Raw genomic sequence first — 18986 nt, forward strand, 5'->3', positions numbered from 1 at the left:
TATTTTGAAACAGGATTCCTTTGAGTTGCGAAGGGCCTCACTAAGTAGCTGAGGCTGTCCACCAACCGTGATCCTCCTGTCTCAACCTCTCAAATCCTGGGATTATAAGTATGCACCACCACACTCAGCTTATTCTTTATTTTGAAACAGTGTCTCACTAAGTTGTGGAGGACCTCACTAAGTAGCTGAGGCTGTCCCTGAATCTGCAATCCTCCTGTCTTGGCCTTCCAAATACTAGGATTACAATTTTGTGCCACCACACCCAACTAACTGCATCTTAAAAAGAATTATCTGCTCATTAATTTTGTTTGGATACAGTACAGTCTACTTTTTTTACCTTTGTTCTCTCTGCCTTTCCAGGTATCTTTTAAAGAAATGTACATGAAGGAGAGGTGGACAGACAGACAGACAGATAGACACACATACAGAGAGGAGGGGGGCAGATACCATGTGCACACACACAAATAATAGATGGGGTTTAGGCCCAGACTGATTCCAGAGCTGTACTATACCATACTCCCACCTATTGGGCAATTGATACTGCTAAAGATAAAGCTTTCTTTTAAAGAAATATCAATTAAAATACTTTTTTTCTTTCAACAGGGAGAACCTTGCTAGTGACATGTATCTTATATCACAGATGGATAGCGATCAGTATGTGCCAATTACAACGGTAGCTAACCTTGACCATATCAAGAAACTCAGTACTGATGTGGATTTGATTGTTGAAGTGCTAAGATGTAAGTAAACGGCAGTGCAGAAGGGGTGACACTGGGCTTCCCACGTGTCATGCGTGTGCGGCCTTCTCACCTGTAGCTCTCAGGTGGGCCCTGTCAGGGGAATCCTGCCTAGACTCCATTCCTTCCTCACTAGTCCCTGCCAAGAGAGAACTGATTGAACTCACAAGAAACTAGTCATATGATGGTCATCTGAAGGAACATCTTTGCCAGTAAAAGTGTTTCCTTTTTACTGGCAAAGTTTAAATATAAATTTTCTTTCTTTCTTTCTTTTCTTTTTTTTTTTTTTTTTTTTTTTTTTGTTGTAGCTTTACCTTTAGTCCAAGTGGATGAAAAGGGAGAAAAAGTAAGGCCAAATCAGAATCGTTGCATAGTGATACTGCGTGAGATATCTGAATCGACTCCTGTGGAAGTAAGTGCTTTCTCTTCTAAGCGTTCTCTTCTAAGGGCTTTTTGTAGGTGGTGGGTTTTTTTTTTTATGTCTATATTTTTGAAGGGCGTTGTTCTTTTTTTTTATATTTGGGTGGTACTGTGGGTTGAAACCAGGGGCTTTCTACCTCTGAGCAACACTCCCAGATGTATTTTATTCTTTTGTTTTGAATCAGAGTCTCATCAAGTTGCTGAAGGATTCACTAAGTTGCTGAAACTGCCTTTCTCGGCCTCCCAAGTACTGGGATTACAGACATGTGCCACAATGCCTGACTGGAGGGTTTATATTCAAGAATACTTAACAGTAATACTTTCAGGATTTACATTAAATATGAGGAAAAGTTTAAATATAAAGAACATTTCTATGAAAGTGATTTTGCAAAGTCCTTTTGTGTGTGTGAAATGGGATCTGGAGACCATCATTAGAAAAATGGTAAATTGTGTCAGTAATTGTAGGAATTGTTATATTCAAGTGTTTAAGAATAATGAAATTGTGGAACATGATGGCACAGACCTGTAATCCCAGTACATGGGAAGCTGAGACAGGGATCGCAGGTTCGAGACTAGCCCCAGAAACCTAAACCTACAGGACCTTGTTTCAAAATAATAAAATAAGCCAGGCGTAGTGGCTCACGCTTGTAATCCCTGCACTTGGGAGGCTGAGACAGGAGGATCGCACAGGTTCAAAGCCAGTCTCAGCTACTTAGTGAGGCTCTCAGCAACTTAGTGAGACCCTGTTTCCAAATAAAGTATAAAATAGGTCTGGGAGTTTAGCCTGGAGGTAGAAAGCCCCTGGGTTCTATTCCCAGTACCACTAAATAAATAAATAAATAAATAAATAAATAAATAAATAAATAAAAAATAGGGATGGAGGTATGGCTTGGAGGTAGACTACCCTGGGTTCAATCCCATGTACCACGCACAAAAAAAGAATGATGGCATGTGCTTTATTGCATTGCTGTAAGATCTGTTGTCTAAATGCCAAGGTAGGTTGCACCCTCTAGTAAACATCCTAATGCTATGACTGGAGCTAGTGAAGACAAGTCCTGATAGGAGGTGAAGGAATGTAGCTCGCCAGGTCAGAATGGCTCTGAGGCTAGGCAGCTCGGTGTGTCCTGAGTGATTCCAGCCCAGCTCATTTCATGCTCTGTGTTGTTGTTTTTTTAAATACTCTCTCTACAGAGGAAGTATATGCATGCTTCCAAAATTGTGCTTTTCAGTTGTAGATCAGTGTATGTGAAGGTTTATTACAGCAAACACTTGTACAATGTAACAGGTGAGGAGTCCAACAAACGTCCACCGTGCTGCTTTAAGAATGGTCTTGTAGCAAGCTTTGCTGTGTGTTCAACACAAGCCATTTCACACGTCGTATATTGTAATAGTTGGATAAGGGCGATTGGGCTTTTTCCTTCCTGTGTTTATGAAGGTCCTGAATATGAACAGTTAGCATTTTGTTACCAGTCTTGGTGCGGAGCATAGATGCTTGAACTGTGGTGCACCGCCCCTTTTTTCAGAAGTTAAGCTACTCAGCACTCCCCTGGGGGCACTTGTACTCCCCCTTATTTTTATATAACACCCCCAATTACAGCAAGAGCGGTATCATTGGCTTATTTCACCTTGCTTTACGTTTTTTTCTTTTGTTTTTAATTGTGTCGTGTGGGACAGTAAATCTAGTTCATCTTGGCCAGAAGAAAATGTTTTAGCTAACGTTTTTTAGTTTATTAACTTTAAAAAAAAAAATCTGTAGTTATCAGTCCAGTGGTAAAGTGTTAGTTTTCACATTAATTTAGCATAATGCTGTCCTGTCAGTAAGTTGTGTAATTATTTTCTCATAGCCTTGTGATTCTCATTCTGGAAGCTGTAGTCAGCTCTTTGTGTATGCGTGTGTGTATGGCACTGGAGATTGAGCCCAGGGGCCTATGCACTACCCCCTAGCCCTCCCACCTTTTATTCTTTATTTTGAAATAGGGTCTCACTAGATTGATGAGTCTCAGAACTTGCTTAGGCTGCCCTCGAACCAGTGATCCTCCTGTCTCAGCCTTCCAAGTACTGGTATTATAAGTGCATGCTTTCAAGTTCTGATATTACCATGTACTAGGAGGTACTGGTATTACCATGCCTGGCTCCATTAGCCTTTTTGAAAGAAATTTACTGGGAGTAATGGCATGTTGTACTCTATTTAAAGCAGTTGCCTAAAAATAAAATCGGTGAGGCCAAAAAGTGGTATAGTTGAAGCCGGGTGTGGTGGCGCATGCTTGTAATCCCAACATTCAGGAGGCTAAGATCAGGATTGCGCTTTGCGGACAGCCTCAGCTACTTAGTGAGGCCCTGTTTCAAAATAAAAAATAAAAAACAGGTCTAGGGGTATAGCTTGGAGGTAGGATCCCCCTGGGTTTCATCCACAGACTCTCAAAAAAAAAAAAAAGAAAGAAAGAAAGAAAGAAAGAAAGAAAGAAAGAAAGAAAGAAAGAAAAGCGTGATCTAGTTGAGATTAATTTCTAACCTCTCTTATTTCCTGTAGGAAGTAGAAGCACTATTTAAAGGAGATAATTTACCGAAATTTATAAACTGTGAATTTGCCTATAATGACAATTGGTTTATTACATTTGAAACAGAAGCTGATGCACAACAGGTGAGTTCTTTCCCAGTACCCTAAGAGGTACAGTTCAACAATGCTTCGTATTAATAGTGAGGACAGCTTTCAACACTGAGATTACTAATAAATCATCTTGTTAAGTTTAGATATGAAGTACAGAGAAAATCAAGTTATAGAAACCCAAATGGGTATGTCTTTAGCAATATAAATAACAGCTTAGGAAAATCAATCTTTGATTGAAAACTGGGTTTCTTTGAAAACCAGTCTTTGATCTGGGTAGGAAGAATCTTACTGTTTGCCAAGAGGGGAAATTTGAAGCTAAGCACAGTCTCCGTGCGCTGCGCTGCGCTGCGCTGCTTCGCGGTCCCTCCGAGACCCTGGGAAGTATGCCCCTCAGGCGGCAGGAGCGAAGGCGCCTGCTTCCTTTCTCTTAAAGGGGGGCATCTTGTTTGAGAGAAGCAACCTGACAAGTGTGAAGTGTTGAATGATGCAGGTGCTGTCAGAGGTTCAGGAGAGAAAGTACACTAACCTGAAAGCTGGGCTTCAGTTGCGCAGGCAGGGAAAGAAGGCACGAGGGCGCGAGGAGCTGGGAAGGCGAAGCCTTTGGAGCACAGGCGCCTGGTCTAGATCGACCTTTGAGAATTAAGGAGCTGTATATAGATAATGGCTTTTGACTATCTTAATTTTCATTTTCCTCCTTCCATGTCTAGCATGTTTTTTCTTGAACTCCGTAATCCCAGTTTCAAACTGCTCTTAATATTAGGTCCTCAGCATTTGTTGTATCTTCCTAGGTCAGGATTCTTAGCCTCTGTCTCTGGAGACTTCTGTGCTGTTATACCTAGTGTACACACAGATCTTCCATAGAGTTTTGAGCAGAGGTTCCGTGGCACTTCCGGGGCTGGGAGGCCTGTGACCCAGAGCACGAGGGTGCTCTCGGCCCGTCCGCTAGACCACTGTGTGTTTTCATATCAAGCTGCTGAATTAACTGTAGTTCATGTTCTTCACGAGCTAAGGTGCCATTTGGTATGTCGTCCTCAGGCCTACAAGTACCTACGAGAAGAAGTCAAGACTTTTCAAGGAAAGCCAATTAAGGTAAGCATGACCATGGGTCTGCTTTGTTTTCTATTCAGTGTTCCTGAGTATTCTAACAGAAACCTGAATATTTTCAACAGGCACGGATAAAAGCAAAGGCGATAGCTATAAACACATTTTTGCCAAAGAATGGATTTAGACCTCTGGACATGAACCTTTACACGCAGCAGCGTTACGCAACATCGTTTTACTTACCTCCAGTGTACAGCCCCCAGCAGCAGTTTCCTCTGTACAGCCTGATCACGCCCCAGACATGGTCAGCAGCACACAGCTATCTTGAGCCACCTTTGGTGAGTCTGGTATTTCAAACTTAGAATTTATTCAACAGAAATTTACATTGTACACATTCTGCTGGGCACTTTGAAAGTTTAAGATCCTAGTCTGATAGAACCGGAAATGTATGCAGTTTGCTCTAGTAAAACAAGCCTTTGCTTTGTGTTGTGGATTTCACACTTAATGGGGTGATACAGTGCTATAGGCAAAAAAAATTTTTTGAAAGACTGAGTGGACCCCTGCTGAGTCCAGCCCAACTCAGGGATGTTCTACCTCTGTGCTGCACCCCCCAACCCAATTTTATTTTTTTATTTTGAAACAGCATCTCCCTAAGTTGCTGAGGCTGGTCTGGAACCTGCACCTTCCTGTTTCAGCCTCCAAGTATTGGGATTACACGCATGTGCCACCATGCCTGGCTGCCATTTTCTCTAGCTATGCTGCTATAGATAGCTACAAAGGTGGCTCCTGGTTGGAGTTTATTGGCATGGGATGCAAGCACTGTGTGACAGATGTCCTTGAGGCTGAGGTTTGGCTTAGAAGAGGAAAATACTCGTTCATGTTGGAAGTTTGCGTGAGGTGGTGGTGCAAGTTCAATTAGAATAAGAGAGGTAGGGGTAGAATGCATGGAACATTGCGATCAGAAGGCAGACATTGAGTTAGTAACTTTGAAGAGTCTGTCCAGGATGCTGCTGGCCTGCTCAGCGTGGCGCTGGGTGGTGCTCAAGCTCAGATGGCTAGAGCCAGGCACCGCTCGGCCGTGTGCAGAGCCCACCACTCACTGGCAGGACAGTGGGAGGTGTGGAAGAGGGGAGGCCTGGGAGAAGCTTGCACCCGGCGCCGACGCCTCTTACCTCTAACAGGTAAATGACATGGAAATGCTCAGGTTCGAACAGGCAAACGTGCCGCGGTGACCGGCGCACAGATGGCACAGCTGTAAAGTAGCATTGAGCTCAGCAGGAAGTTTATTGGCGGTTATGTTGTCTGAGTTGAGCTTTTTATGTTACATAAGTTTGTGAGAAGGGGCCCAAGAGAAGGAAGCTTCACAAAGCAGCAGCATGTCAGGTGTAGGGTCACACGCTTGTAATCCCAGTGCTTGGGAGGATGAGACTGGAGGATGGTAGGTTTGAGGACAGCCTCAGCAAGTAGTGAGACTCTCCTCAAGATAATGAGACCCTGTTTCCAAATTAAAAAAATAATAGGTCTGGAGATATAGCTTGGAAGCAAAATGCCCCTGGGCGCAATCCCTAGTAACACACACAAATACACACGCACACACATACACACACAGCAGCATGCAAGTGATCGGGGGTCATAGACTGGGTGCAGGGGCTGGGACTTGGCATGAGGCTGGTAGATTATCAGGGCAAGCTATATAGGGTCATTACATGCTGTCTGGAGGCACATGGACTTTTACCTGTGGCTTGTGGGAAGTCATTGAAGATTCTAAGCTGGGAAATGGAATCATACTCTTTTTAGAAAGTAGCTTCTACAGCCATGTAAAGAATAGGCAAAGACAGCCGGCTGTAGTGTTGCATGCTTGTAATCACAGGATTCAGGAGACTGAGACTGGAGGATCACTGTTGGCGGACAGCCTCAGCTACTTAGTGAGGCCCTCTGCAACTCAGACCCAGTTTCAAAATAAAGAATAAAAAAATAGGGCAGGGGGTGTAGCTTGGAGGTCAAATGCCCCTGGGTTTCATCCAGAGAGAGAGAGAGAGAGAGAGAGAGAGAGAGAGAGAGAGAGAGAGAGAGAGAGAGAGAGAGAGAGAGAGATACCTATGGCTATATCAGTCGTTCCCCCCCCCCCCAAAAAAAAAATAACAAGAGAACCTTAGAAGGACTAAAATTTCTTAGAATCTTGCCGTAGAACCATCTTCCCCGAATGTGGCTCACGTGCTTTTCCGGGTCAGTTGCTTCTCCCATTTTTTAATCACACTTGCCCCTGTCTGGACTGGGCCCTCTCAGGACCCTGTGTCAGCTATAGTCTCGGCCACTCCTGAGATGGCCTCGTGGCCTGCTGTAGGTAGGTGAGGCCAGGGCTCTCCCTCCATCACTGCACTTCTATTTGCTCTGAAATGTTTGTCTCTTGAGCGGAAGTAAAAATGGAGCTTTTTAATCCCAGCAAGTTATGATATTCAGTTATTGTCACCAGTTTTATTTCAAACCCCTAAGCAAAAATATTCAAATACCAGCGTTTGATATATAAAATTATATTGATCTTAATGTTATCTATCTAAAGCCTCCAGGGTTTAAAGTCTAAAAAGATACATCTTCTGGTATATATACATATTGTGTGTGTGGTACTAGAGATGGAACCCAGGGGTCTTCTAACTCCAGGCTATACCCCTCAGACCGATGTCATTGTTTATTTGGAAACAAGGCCTTACTAAGTTGCTGAAAGCCTCACTAAGTAGCTGAGTCTGGTTTCAAGCCTGTGATCTTCTTGTCTCAGTCTCCCAGATACTGGGATTATAAGCATGTACCACCACTCCTGGCCAGTGTGATATGTCTGCAAGTAGCCTAATTCTTACATATTATAGAGTTTTTCAAGTAGTGATTCTACTTCTTAAGTTTTAAGCATTTCTCTTTGGTTGCTTTAATTTTTTAATAAAAAATTATCTGTAGTATATCTTTTCTGTTACCTAGCTTTCATTTAGCTCTAAAGAGAATTGCTTGCTGTTTTTCTTTTCCTTTTATTCCAAACATCGAGGGGGCAGGGCAACTCTCTCTCTGAACTTAGTGACAGCTGAAGGTGCAAGGCCGCATGCAGCCCCAGCCTGAGGTTGTGCCATGTGTACAGAGTACGTGAAACCTGCTGTCCAGTTGGTGATTGCTCATCTTTTTTTTTTTTCCCTTTACGTGTGTGGTACTAGGAATTGAACCCAGAGGCATTCTGCCTTCAAACTTTACCCCCAGTTTGATTTTATTTCTTATTTGGAAACAGGGTCTTGTTATATTGATGAGAGTCTCACTAAGTAGTCAAAACTGGCTATGAACCTAGGATACTCTTTTCTCAGACTCCCAAGTTCAGGGATTACAGGCCTTCACCACACCTGGCTTGGTTTTTCTTTTTTTAGGAACTGTTTCAACATTAAGTTTTGTTTTGTTTTCATGTCAGTTTTAAAAATATTTGGGGTAATGTTTAGAATGCTGTGCTTATTGTTTTTAACTTTTTAAAAGATGTTATTTTGGATTTTATCTTTTTAATCCCTTTCCAATTTTTTGTTTTCTGAATATTATGTCGATGTTTATATGCCAGGTGTTGCCTTGAATTACATCTAGGGAAATAATTATTAATGATCCAAAAATATGCTGCTCTTTAGAGCAAGATTTAATATGGGGCAGAAGTGTTTTCCAAAGCAACCTTAAACTCGACACACTGGCACATGCCTATAATTTCCATTACTTGGGAAGCCAAGACAGGAAGATCGCAGGTTCGGAGCCTGCCTCAGCAACTTAGTGAGGCCCTGTTTCAGAATAAAAATTAAAAAGCTGTGCCAGCATGGTGGCGGACACTTGTAATCCCAGCATTTGGGAGGCTGAGACCAGAGGATCGCGGTTTGCGGACAGCCTCAGCTACTTAGTGAGGCCCTCCAAAACTTCGTGAGACCCTTTTTCAAAATAAAGAATAAAAAACAGGGCAGGGGGTGTAGCTCGGAGGTTAAATGCCCCTGGGTTCCATCCCCAGACCCGCAAGAAATAAAAAAATAAAAAAATTAAAGAGCTGTGTTGGGGGGGGGGGCGTTCAGAGACGGCACTCCCCGGCTCACTCCCTAGTACTCTCAAAGGCTGGGCTGGTGAAGTAATGGTAGGAAGTATATACATGTCCTAAGGTTGAACAGTTGGATGAATTTTATCAAGATCCGTGGGAGTCAAGAGTTGTTTCTTCCTTGCCAGGAATAGAGTTGTAGTAGCAGTAAATCCTTAGGTTGTGCCCTGAGATGTCTCCAGTGTAACATGAGGCCTCTCTAATGAGGAAGAAGGACCCGGGCTCCTCAAGACATGATAGTATTTCACAAGTGGAAGTTGGCTTCATGGTGTTTATTTTTATTTCCTAATGAATCTAGGTAACTCCGTTTCCAAGTACTGGATTTATAAATGGGTTTACGTCGCCAACCTTCAAGCCTGCAGCTTCTCCTCTGACTTCGCTCAGACAGTACCCTCCTAGAAGCAGGCAAGTTCCAGAGTGATTGAAATGCTGAGCCTTGGGTTGCTGCTTTTCCAGTATCTATGAGAGAGAATGCTTGACCTCTAGTTGTGTTCATCAGAGAGAGAGTTACTTGAAGCATTCAGCTACAGTCTCTAAAGATTAGACACCAAGATTGGTTGCCTACGTAAGGAAGTAGATGGTCTTCAGAGGAAGCTTTTGGGCAGCTCTCAACTGTATGCCTAAATTTTAATGGACCTTTACTTACAAACAACAAAGCAGGGCCTTATTAACACACATCTTTGCATTATCCTGTGCAATAACTTCTGGAGACATTTTTTATATATTTTAAATAGAAAACCGATTTTAGCTGGATATTCACATTAGATGCTCATTCTGTAACGCCTTGATTGTTTAACTCAGCATATACAAACATTCATTTACAGGAATCCTAGTAAATCTCATCTGCGCCATGCGGTTCCTAGTGCAGAGAGAGGACCGGGGCTGCTAGAAAGTCCGTCAATATTTAACTTCACTGCAGATCGATTAATTAATGGTGTCCGGAGCCCACAGACGAGGCAAACAGGGCAAACTAGAACACGAATACAAAACCCTTCGGCTTATGCCAAGAGAGAGATTGGAACTGGGCGTGTGGAGCCAAGTAGTCTTGAGTCCTCTCCTGGTTTAGGGAGAGGAAGGTAAGTTGTTCACGTATTTTGCTGAACAAATATTATGTACCAGCCAGGCATGGTGGTACCTGCCTTTAATCCCAGCTACTCGGGAGGCTGAGGCAAGAGAAGGTCAAGTTCGAGAGCAGCCTGGACAACCTAGCAAGATCCTGTCAGAATACAGAGTTGTAAAAGGAGGGTGGCTGAGGATGGAGCTCAGTGTTAGAGCCCTCCAGCTAGAGTACTAGGGTTGGGCTCCTCATCCTGCGCCAAAGAAGATAGGTGCTTATCACGAACTGTTCATATTTTAAAAGTTCTTTAATCGAGATAAATCTTGAAATTATTTTCTACTGTATCCGAAAGTCAAAGTGAACACCATAAATATGAAGGTGTGTGTAACTGCTGTGGTTACTGTCACAGCAAAGACTTAGTCCCTCAAGGATTGGAGGTAGATGGTAGCGACTGCTGACAGCTAGAGCTCTGCAGCCCACGCCCATTCTGTGCGCCTGTGCCCTCGCCTTTGTAGAAGCACTGGCCGTGGCCTCCAGGTGCCCAGCTCTGACAGGGCGGCCCCTAGACTGTGCTGGCTTAGCGGTGCTCCCTTTCCAGCTGGCAGTAGGTGGACAAGGATAGGAGTTTGGCAGCCGGGCAAACCAGTGTGTTCATTCCATCCCTGCTGAGCTCAGGAACAGAAGCTGTCATGATGGAGCACTGCCTGTCGGCCACTTGATTCCAGCCTTGGGCATCCTGTGTCTCTGTGTGTGTTGTCATTGCAGACGTTCTTGCCGTGGCTGGCACGAGCGAACCCCTGTCCAGCCCCTGCTCCCCATCCGGCCATAAAGTTCTCTTAGACTTGGTACTTGAGTAGTGCTTTTAATTTCCTTCAAGAATCGTCTCCGCATTTACAACCTGACTGGTCTGGCTTTCAGCCTGTCTCAGCTTTGTCACGCATTCCTCGATAAGCTTAATATTTCTAGCTTATGATTTAAAGTGACAGAGTGGCCCTTGTTTTCCCTGAGCACATGGTGGTCCTTCTAGGTCAGGTTCAGTGCTGTTTTGTCTCAGGGATAAGAACAGGGAGATGGAGAGCTGCTGTTTGAAGGACCGGTCAGAGCACACACTGTTTTCCCTTAAGCTCACCCTCTTATATGGATGCAGCTCATGGCACCACAAAGTAATTGCAGTAGTAAACCTCAGAAATCACAGCTCACCAAACAAGAAAGTGTGAGCTGAGTGTGGTGGTGCACACTCGTAGTGCCAGAACTTGGGAGACTGAGACAGGATTGCAGGTTCCAGGCCAGCCTCAGCAGCTTATTCCTTCAGCAACCTAGCAAGGCCCTGTTTCTAAATAAATAATAGGGCTGAGGGTATAGCTCAGAAGCACAATGCCCCTGTTTTCAATTCCAGCACCAAAAAGTAAATAATAATAATAATGATGATGATGATGATGTTTGAAGTATTGCTAGAATTATCAAAATGTGCCACAAAGTGAGTGTGTGCCATTGGAGGACCAGCTCTGGTACGCAGCACGACCAAAGATCTCGAATTTGTAAAAACCAGTGTCTGCAAAGGACAGTAAAGCGAGAGTGAAACGAGGGAAGCCTGTTCACAGAGAAGTCCAGGAAGAGGTCATCCGCTATGTGGTCACGCCAGCATCTCTGCAGCCTCGGGAGCATGGCCTCGCCGACACGCTTTGGTGGAGCTGGTGTCGGCTACGCACCGCTCAGGACAAGCCGCACTGGCTGTTTGCTCACCAAGCTGACGTGGCAAAGGGGAAGCCCCCGGGTGATGCAGGGCAGCGATGTTCGGTGGCAGCACCACCCCCAGGTGGGGTTGGGCCCTTAGGACCAGCAAGTTGGAGGGAGGGCGCAGACCTCAAGGGGAGGTCCCCGCCTGGCAAGGCCTGGGTTTCAGAGGCTGTTGCTCATGGGCAGAGTGTGAAGAGACTACAGCCTGGAGAGACGAGTTCCTGTGCCCTTCCAGCACTCCCTATTAATAAAAACTTAGCAAGAAGCTTCTGGCAGAAGAAAAATGGGGTTTGGAGAAACCTGGCCACATGACAGTATAATGTAAAAACACTGTGTGTATCCTCCAGCAGTATTTGAACTTCCACATGATTAGCAGAAGCAGGCTTTGTAAAATGCAGACTCTTACGGTCTCCAGTAAGGCAGCCATGCTCCCCCCCCTCCCCCGGAGCCTGGGGCCCAGGGACACAGGAGGGAGAGGGTGAGGCAGCCAGGGCCACACTCTCAGTCTCAGGCAGCACAGGCTGCAGTGGACGCGTGTGGCTTCCTTCCGCCGTCTGTTTTGTGCTCTCTGTCCCCAGACAAGGCACTGGGTCTCTGCAGTAGGTTATCTGGGCTCCTTCCTGAGAGACATGGTGTGGTCGTGGCTGCTGACACTTCCGGGAAGGGCAATTGTTTTTTTTTTTTTTTTTTTTTTCCTTTTTTTTCTTGGTACTAGAGGTTGAACCCAGGGGCATTCTACTTCCAGGCTACACCCCCAGCCCATTTTACTTATTTTTAACAGGCTCTCACTAAGTTTCTGGTGCTGGCCTCCGATCCTGCAGTCTACCTCTCAGCCTCCCAGGTACTGGGATCACAGGTGCGTGCATTACCACATCCAGCTAACTCTTTTGTTAGGCAGAGGACCAGGCAGGGTCTGGTTGTGCTTGTACTTTGTGCACAGCGGCCGACCAGGGCTCGCCATCCCCACCGGCTTCAGTGCAGGGGCTCTGCTCAGTCTTTGTCTCCGTGGGGCGAAGGAGCCGCTGTGGTCAGCATCACTAGGCCCACTGGGGGTGAGCACCCGGCAGCCTCTCTCCTTCGGCAGCAGCTGCAGCACAGGCCCATGCTCTCCGCCCCATAGCCCTCTCTTGGATCCCTTTGTCCCCAGGGCTTTCAGCCCTGTCCTTGCACAGCCCTCGCCCGTCAGTTCTGTGGCTCCCGTGAGGCTTCAGGACAAGGAGCCCTGGCCATTGCAGGACTGAGCGCCCTGTCCCTGCAGGAAGGGGGATTGCTGTGTTCATGCCCAGCTTTGTGGCTTACTGCCCCAGCAAGGCTTTCTGTAAATGAATCAATCAAGGTCACTCCTAAATTCCTTGCAGGCTTACATAATAATACAAGGCCCTTAGGAAGTCTTTGTGTTCATGATAAAATGATAATAATAAAGTTGTACATTTAAATTCATGTATGGCTTCTTAAACCTCACAAGCCATCCAACACAACGGAAATGTCTTGACTTCTTATGTCCTCGGGACCCTACTGTTTATGCCGTTATAAATGGCACTGCTGCATGACAGCTTTGCTGCCTGTATGGGTCTGATTTTGAGTAGTAGAAATCTGGAACGCTTCCTAAGGAAAACAGGGATACTTGGAAGTTCTTGGGGTCGAGGGTACACGTGTGCTTGTTGTGGTAGGGGCACACCACCCAAGCAGCGGCATGAAGGCCGAGCCCTTAGGGAGGGAGAGTGGGATAAGTTATCTGCTGTGTTTTTAATTTTGATGGTAAGCAGATGAGCTTTTTATAATTTTTACTACCATTTTAAATAACTCACGTAGTTCGGTAAAAGTCAATTCATCCTTGAAATATTTTTGCAAAGTAAAGACTGTTTCGAATATGTGAGCAAAAATATGCTGAATACATTTTCCAAGGGAGAAAAAAAATAACTTTTGCTTTCCATTTCTCTAGGAAAAATTCCTTTGGCTATCGGAAGAAACGGGAGGAGAAGTTTACAGTGAGTACATAAAGCCTATGTCATTTTTACAAGACATTTAAACCTAATGCTCAGCAGACATTAGCATTCATTAAATGGATTAAGGCCTAGGAACGAGGGGCATTTCAAGAAAGTTTTTCTTTAATGTGGTAGCCATAAGTAATAACTGCCATTTTTCTGACCTAACAAGGAAAAGATTGTCTAGTTTTTAGAAATACGGATGATTACTAGCATCCGAGTGTTCCTCTGTAGTACGTGACACATGTGCTCTGCAGTGGTAGTCCAGAGCTTTCTCTTGCGTACTGCAGTCTACATATGGATGTCTAGGTGAGTTCTCAGCCTGGATAACTATATTGTAGAATTAAAACAGAGTTGCCATGGTTACCACCACCCCACCCCCATCCACAGGAAAACATTCTTAAGACTCCCAGTGCAAGTCTGAACCCTTGGAGAGTTTCAAACCCTGTCATTAGTGTCTCTGCTGTTGTAATGAAACTGGTTGCAAGTTCTGTAGCTTGAGGTACAACAGCAAAATGAGCAGGAATTATTTTTTCTTTGCAATTTAATGGCTAGAATATTCGGTCTTGCTGTAGCTCTTAGCAACATCAGCATGCTAAAAGGCAGCAATCCATGGCTCTTCTTTGGCTTACTGACTTGCCAGCATCTTTACTCTTGTGCTTTGGAGCTGTTATTAAATAAATGAGGCTTGCTTGAACACTAATGCCATAGTTGACCTGACAACCCAGGTGGCTACTATGAGAATAGTAGGTAGCATAGCAAGTGCGGATACATTCCAAGCAAGGCAGTGTAAGATTCTGTCATTGCTGCCTGAAGCAGCAGGCAGTTTACAACATAGGAATCATTAGGTAATTGAAACTGTGGAAAATAAACCACCACCAAGTACTACTGCTTTAACTAGAGGTACTATTGTAACTAGAGCCATTAGTTTTGACAGCAGAATATGCTTCTCCTGTGTAGGCATTTATTGATCAATGGTTTTTTATCATAGTAATATACAAAACATTATTGCTTTCTCTTATAACGTATTGACAGGACAAACCCAGAAATAAGTAGTAAGTTTTTCATGAGTGGTAAGTACACAAGACATGGTCATTTTGCTTGAATTGATTAAAAGTCTCTCCTATGAAAAATACTTGTTCTAAGTTTTAATAGAGGCCAAACATTTCAACACCAAGTGGTCGGAGAACTTTGTAGCAGAACATGCAGTCTGCAAAAGATGCTTAGGGAAGAGAGCCGGTACGCCTGGGGTCAGAGGGTCCAACACTCGAGAACTGGAGGCGTCCTTGGGAAAATCCCTGGCTCAGCTTCTTTAGCCCTCACCAATGTACTTCCTCATCCTAGAAAGTGCATTGTCTCTTTCAGAACTCAGAAACTCCCTTTAATAAGGTCTGCTGGTCTCTGGGTTTTGGTTGACCTGTTTGATAAGGCAGTTTATGTAAGTCCATTAATCCCACTTGAACAAAGGCCCTGGGATGGGTGAGGAGAGGCGCTGCACTCTGCTGTGCCTGCCTGAGAGACTGTGACTGCTGCTTTTGATGTGTTATCCTAATTGATGTGTTTTTAATCGCAGCCTGCTTAGAAGTTCCAGAATGTGATTCAAGGGTTACACTTAGTATAGAGAATACTCCACTGTAACTACATACCGTAATGAGTTAAAAATTGACGGACGGGTAACAAATAGGTGGGCATTTGGGCAGCCAGGAGTCACCACGCACACTCAGGTCCTAAGAAATACCGCGCAGTGCTTCCAAGCCAAGCACGGTGTGATTCCACGTTGTCTACTCGCTTGCTCCTAAAACTCAGGATTTAATAAAGTATTTGTGAATGCTTTTTTTAAAAATGCTTCCTTCTGAAAAGCTGTATTATAATACCGAAACATGTGGACATTTAAAACAAAGCCTCTGGCGCCTGCTTTGAGCTCACAGTGTCTGAAACTCGGCTTTCTAGATAATTTTGAGCATTATGTTCATTATACTAGAAGAGGGGAAGAAACACACGAGTGGTAAATAAATGTGCGACAAGTGTAATTTCAAGGGCACATAGCTGGATAAAACAAAACTAAAATGGGCAGCTGCAGTTCCTTAAGGACAGCAGAGGCAAGCATACCCAGAGCTGCCGGCCGGCTTTTCATCGGCGTGGTCCATTTCCATTCTTTAGCCCGCTCTCACTTGAATTCTGCCATGTATTCTCTAGATTGTACTCATACCAGGAGTAATCTTGTTAGTGTAAGTTTCTGGGAAATACTGACCCTTACAAGTTAGGTGCACCACAGGAATTACTACACGGTTCACTTGCAGATGTGGGAATCAAAATCTTGTCTTCCTTTCACATGGTCTTTGACCCACTTGTGTGACTTTGCGGGTGCTGTTCTGTTGCAGAGCAGCCAGACACAGTCTCCAACACCACCAAAGCCTCCATCGCCGAGCTTTGAACTGGGCCTGTCCAACTTCCCCCCGCTACCTGGAGCCGCAGGCAATTTGAAGACAGAGGACTTGTTTGAAAACAGGCTATCTAGCTTGATCATAGGACCCTCAAAAGAAAGAGTAAGACATGTCCCAGTTCTTCATTGATACCATGTACTAGGCACTGTTTTGCTGCCAGGGACTTGGCTAACCTCTTTACCCAGGTAATTTTTAATCCTCAGAAGAGGTTTGGAGAAGCTAAGTGATTTGCAGAGGTCACACAGAGCTGGGGTGGCACAGTTGACGCTGAACCCCAGGGCCAGGGCATCTGTTGCTATGTGGTCTGCTGTGGTCAGGTGTCGAGCCTACGCCATGGTCTGCAGCAGAGACACTCTATTTCACAAGACCATCGAATGAAGCAGAAAAATTGGAGTTATGCCAGGAGTAGCACAATTTTTAGTAATTTACATGAGACGAGAAGCCTAGAATAACTTGGCTGTAACTGGTAGCTTTGGGTAAGCTCGAGGCTGCCACCCAAGGTGCTGTCCTTGCAGCCATCAGCCCCACCATCCCAAGTCAAAGGAGCTCCCCTTCTAGCATGCCTCCACATTCCTAATGTGCTATAGGACCCGAGTTTGAAGGCTCTGAAAAGTACAAAGAAAGGACTTCCTACCCACCTCCTAACCATGGGGTATGCCTGGAGGGCTCCGGCAGTGTCCTGGTTCCAGGCGTCCCTTGGCCGGTTCAACCACAGCTGCAGATGAGGAGTCACCCAGTCTTTTCCCGCCACCCTCTCTGCACCCAGATCTCAGAAGTCACGAGCTTCGAGCGTAGACTAAGATGGTTTTGCTGCAGTAAGGGCAGGTGAATTGTTGGGTTATTTTCATATTGGTAAGTGGTTAATTTTCCCTTTTTTAGTCTTGGAGGTTGTATGCATTCCAGGGTTCTGTATTTCATAGCTACAGGCACATGTTAGATTTGGCATGGCTTGCAAATTAAACTTCCACACAGTTTTTTTGGGGGGGGGGGGCTGGGGATGGAACCCAGTGGCATTCGACCTCTGCGCTATACCCCCTGCCCTATATTCTTTATTTTGAAACAGGGTCTCACTAAGTAGCTGAGGCTGTCTGCGAACCGTGATCCTCCAGTCTCAGCCTCGAATGCTGGGATTACAAGTATGCGCCACCACGCCCGGTTCACACAACAATTTCTGAGTTATTAATACCTTAGAGAATTGTTCATGTTATTAGTCTTAAATTTTCTAGTTTCCAAGTGTGGTCTGCCCCCAAGGGTGGAGGATAATAGGCAGGCTCCACCCTGGTTCAGAAATAGGACCTATTGCTTTATGCATTTGACGTTTTTGAGGACAAAATCACTACTTGAAGAAAGGCTGATCCTGATCCCATAACTGTGACATGGTCTGCTTTGCTGCTGTTGAGTGGCACATCTGCAACCACTTCCTGCGCTAGGGCTCTCTCAGGCTTTAAAGCTGCAGGGGCTTCAGAGGTGAGGGAGCTCAGCCCCACCCTGTTGATGTGGATTTTCTAGCGGTCACTGTGCACTGTGCAGTGGTGTACCTGTGTTTAAGTAGAGTCAGGACTGAGCGCTTCTTCCATTTAAACCCCCTTAACAGTAAGGAAGTTTTTGCCTTTCTCAGACTTCTACCAAGCTGAATTCCTTCAGCTTGAGCAGAGTCACAAAAGATCCTGGTTCTCAGATTGGATAAGGCCTCAGAGTCTCCAGAAACTTTTTCCACCAAAAGAAGATTGGGAATTCCAACCAGGTGTGGTAGCACCTGTAATCTTAGTACTTGGGAGGGTGAGGCAGGAGGATCACAGGTTTGAGGCCAGCCTCAGCAGCTTAGCAAAACCCTGCTTCAAAGTTTAAAAAAAAAAAAATAGGGTTGGGAGTGTAGCTCAGAGATAGAATTCTCCCAGATTGGATCCCCAACACCCCCACTCCGAAAAAAAGAAAGGAAAGAAGACTGGCTTCTCCCACTTCGGGTCTGCAGCCGGGCGGTTTTTCATGGGTGCCGCTGTTCTCTCTGCTGCTGCTTGGGGAATGTGAGCCTTGGCTCCATCCAGCACAGATCAGAGCGGACCTCACAGGGTGGCCGCACGCAGGCTCTGCGGGCGTAATTGGGGTTTCCATGTGCTCATGCTAGTTAGGCCTTACCTCGGTTGGCAAGGAACTGGTGTCTGCCTCTTTCCGTGTGAAAAATCGTTACTCTGATTTCCAGAGCCTCAGCACAGATGCGAGCACGAACACCATCCCCGTAGTGGCCCCTGGAGAGCCCTCTGCGCCAGCTTCCTGTGCTGCGTCAGCAACGTCCGAGCGCTCCCCCTCCCCAGCCCATTCGCCCGAGTGAGTATCCACCTGCTGCTGCTCACGGGTCCCAATGACCACAGAGTTGCGTGAGATTCACGTGCTGGCCGGCGTTTTTGCAGGCATCCCAAGGTGGTAGAAAAGCAGAGGGAAGCCCACAGTGTGGACAGACTGCCTCCCGCCCTAACCCCAACCGCCTGTAAATCTGTGCAGGTGAACGGAGCTGCCACGGTGAGTACCGCCCTCCACCAGCCAGGCCTGGCGCCCTTCGCAGGGAGAGCCGCTTCCTTTCTGCCTCTTCTCCGTGGACTTGACTCCAGTGTGGTGGGTTTCTTTGCATGTGTGGGTCCTGCGTGTTTGCCTTTCTGCCGCTGCACTGGTCATTCCTCCTTACCGCACCACGCAGCCTTTCCATTTCACCGTGAGTTTCTTGAGCAGGAATGAGGTCCCCACGCCTCCTCTTCCAAAGAATTTGTGGTCGGCTCCGCACTGCTGTGTGTGTCTTGTATGTGATGAGGAGTTCAGACTAGTCAGGAAGAAATGCAGGATGGTGGCCTCGGGTCCCTGTGGGTCCAGCACAT

The 18986-nt window shown here is 45.6% G+C and overlaps 1 protein-coding gene across 2 annotated transcripts in view; it reads left to right on the forward strand.

Moving 5' to 3' along the window:
• LARP4B (La ribonucleoprotein 4B) overlaps positions 1–18986 on the forward strand; it is a gene marked incomplete at both ends in the record, with an annotated part of 42444 nt that overhangs the window by 21975 nt on the left and 1483 nt on the right. The window contains 11 exons of one of the 2 annotated variants that reach the window (XM_080717261.1): positions 604–740; positions 1046–1149; positions 3688–3798; positions 4801–4854; positions 4935–5144; positions 9195–9313; positions 9721–9972; positions 13633–13678; positions 16057–16221; positions 18320–18444; positions 18528–18636. In XM_080717261.1, coding sequence (XP_080573387.1) covers positions 604–740; positions 1046–1149; positions 3688–3798; positions 4801–4854; positions 4935–5144; positions 9195–9313; positions 9721–9972; positions 13633–13678; positions 16057–16221; positions 18320–18444; positions 18528–18636 — 1432 coding nt within the window. The remainder of the gene's footprint in view (positions 1–603; positions 741–1045; positions 1150–3687; positions 3799–4800; positions 4855–4934; positions 5145–9194; positions 9314–9720; positions 9973–13632; positions 13679–16056; positions 16222–18319; positions 18445–18527; positions 18637–18986) is intronic. The other variant, XM_080717260.1, reaches the window with a different exon arrangement.

The sequence above is a fragment of the Muscardinus avellanarius genome (genome assembly GCF_963383645.1).
Source record: "Muscardinus avellanarius genome assembly, chromosome: 20".
Taxonomy (NCBI): Eukaryota; Metazoa; Chordata; class Mammalia; order Rodentia; family Gliridae; genus Muscardinus; species Muscardinus avellanarius.